The 1,304-nt window shown below is 38.2% G+C and overlaps 1 protein-coding gene across 1 annotated transcript; it reads right to left on the bottom strand.

Annotated features, from left to right (window-relative positions):
* Nucleotides 1–325: 325 nt before the first annotated feature.
* On the bottom strand, nt 326–1,096 carry LOC138892627 (uncharacterized). The gene is made up of 2 exons (XM_070176362.1): nt 716–1,096; nt 326–619 (listed from the first exon to the last, which is right to left on the bottom strand). Exons 1-2 carry the CDS (start codon nt 1,094–1,096, stop codon nt 326–328), a joined length of 675 nt encoding a protein of 224 aa, XP_070032463.1.
* Between the last annotated feature and the right edge of the window lie 208 nt (nt 1,097–1,304).

Here is a 1,304-nt window from a genome sequence, read left to right as displayed (position 1 = left end):
TGTGTGTGATGGACTTAGGCAAAGCTGCTCCCCAATAGAATTGCAACACCATAGAAAGAATGTCATTGCCAATGATCTCCCATCATTCTTGATAGAATGTACCAGTGAATCCATCAGGACCACTGACACTATCCTCACTAAGTGCAAAAATAGCTTGCTTAACTTCATCTAGGGTAGGATATCTACACAGCTCAAGATTTTGCTCCATTGTCACAATGGCAGGGATATTTGAAAGGAAAGAGAAGTCATTAGGGTCTTCTTCTTGTGTAAATTGTTTCTCATAAAACTCCACCGCAACCTTAGACATATCTTCATGATTTTCAATCTAGTCACTATCACCATTTTGTATCATTTTCAGTTGTAGTTTCTGCCTCTTGCCATTCATATGATTGTGAAGGAATCTAGTGTTTCTGTCTCCTTCATTAAACCATATCATTCCAGCCTTCTGCTTCCTGTATCGCTCTTCAATGCTTAGATACTTCTTCAATTTAGCTTGAGCATTTTGAAGCACAATTCTATTCTCCACAGTTGGATCCTCTTCAAACATCATCTCCTTCACCCTTACTATGTCTTCCCTAATTACAAGCTGCTTAAAAATGTCTCCATATGTCTCCTTGCTCTATTTAGATAGATAAATCTTCACCCTCTTCAATATTTGCTTAAACATAATGAAAGGATCACCTATGAAATTAGCCAATCAGTTTTGCCTCACAACCTCTTTAAAGTTTTCATGTTTAGTCCAGAAATTCAAGAACTTAAATAGCTTGACAAACTGAGATGCTTGTTCACCACAACTCAGCAACAAAGGAGCATGATCAGATCCTATTCTTATTTGATGTTCCACTTCAATAGTAGGCAAGACAGTTTGAAATGGTAAGTTCACAAAGATCCTATCTAGTCTTTTGAACATGCATTCAGCGTTAGGCCTTCCATTCCACCAAGTAAAAGGGTTGCCTTTATACCCTAGGTCAAATAGTCCACTCGAGTTCACACAAAATGCAAAATCTTCATACTCAGGTGGATGAACTGGAAGACCTCCAATCTTTTCATCTTCATGCATTACAACATTGAAATCTCCACCTACCAGCCAAGGCATCTTTATGTCACTTGCTAAGTAGTATATGTTATCTCATAATTCTAGTCTTTCTAGAGCAAAACATTTAGCATACACATATGTACACATGATGTGTTGGCCAGTGTCCTGATGATACATCTTGATAGTCACCTACTGCTCAGTCTCCATTACTAGTTCCCACACCACTGAAGCATCCACAAACAACCAAATCTTCCCATTAATGTTTGAC

The sequence above is a fragment of the Nicotiana tomentosiformis genome, chromosome 5 (assembly GCF_000390325.3).
Source record: "Nicotiana tomentosiformis chromosome 5, ASM39032v3, whole genome shotgun sequence".
Classification (NCBI taxonomy): domain Eukaryota; kingdom Viridiplantae; phylum Streptophyta; class Magnoliopsida; order Solanales; family Solanaceae; genus Nicotiana; species Nicotiana tomentosiformis.
The sequence above is the reverse complement of the archived record's forward strand: the minus strand, read 5'-3'. Positions and strand labels throughout refer to the sequence as shown.

Bases quoted from the DNA above. Each gene is read 5' to 3' on its own strand.
- LOC138892627 (XM_070176362.1), bottom strand. From the start codon at position 1,096: ATGCCTTGGCTGGTAGGTGGAGATTTCAATGTTGTAATGCATGAAGAT. The intron at 620-715 runs GTTGTGAGGCAA...CTATCTAAATAG, and splicing joins AACATGAAAACTTTAAAGAG to AGCAAGGAGACATATGGAGA.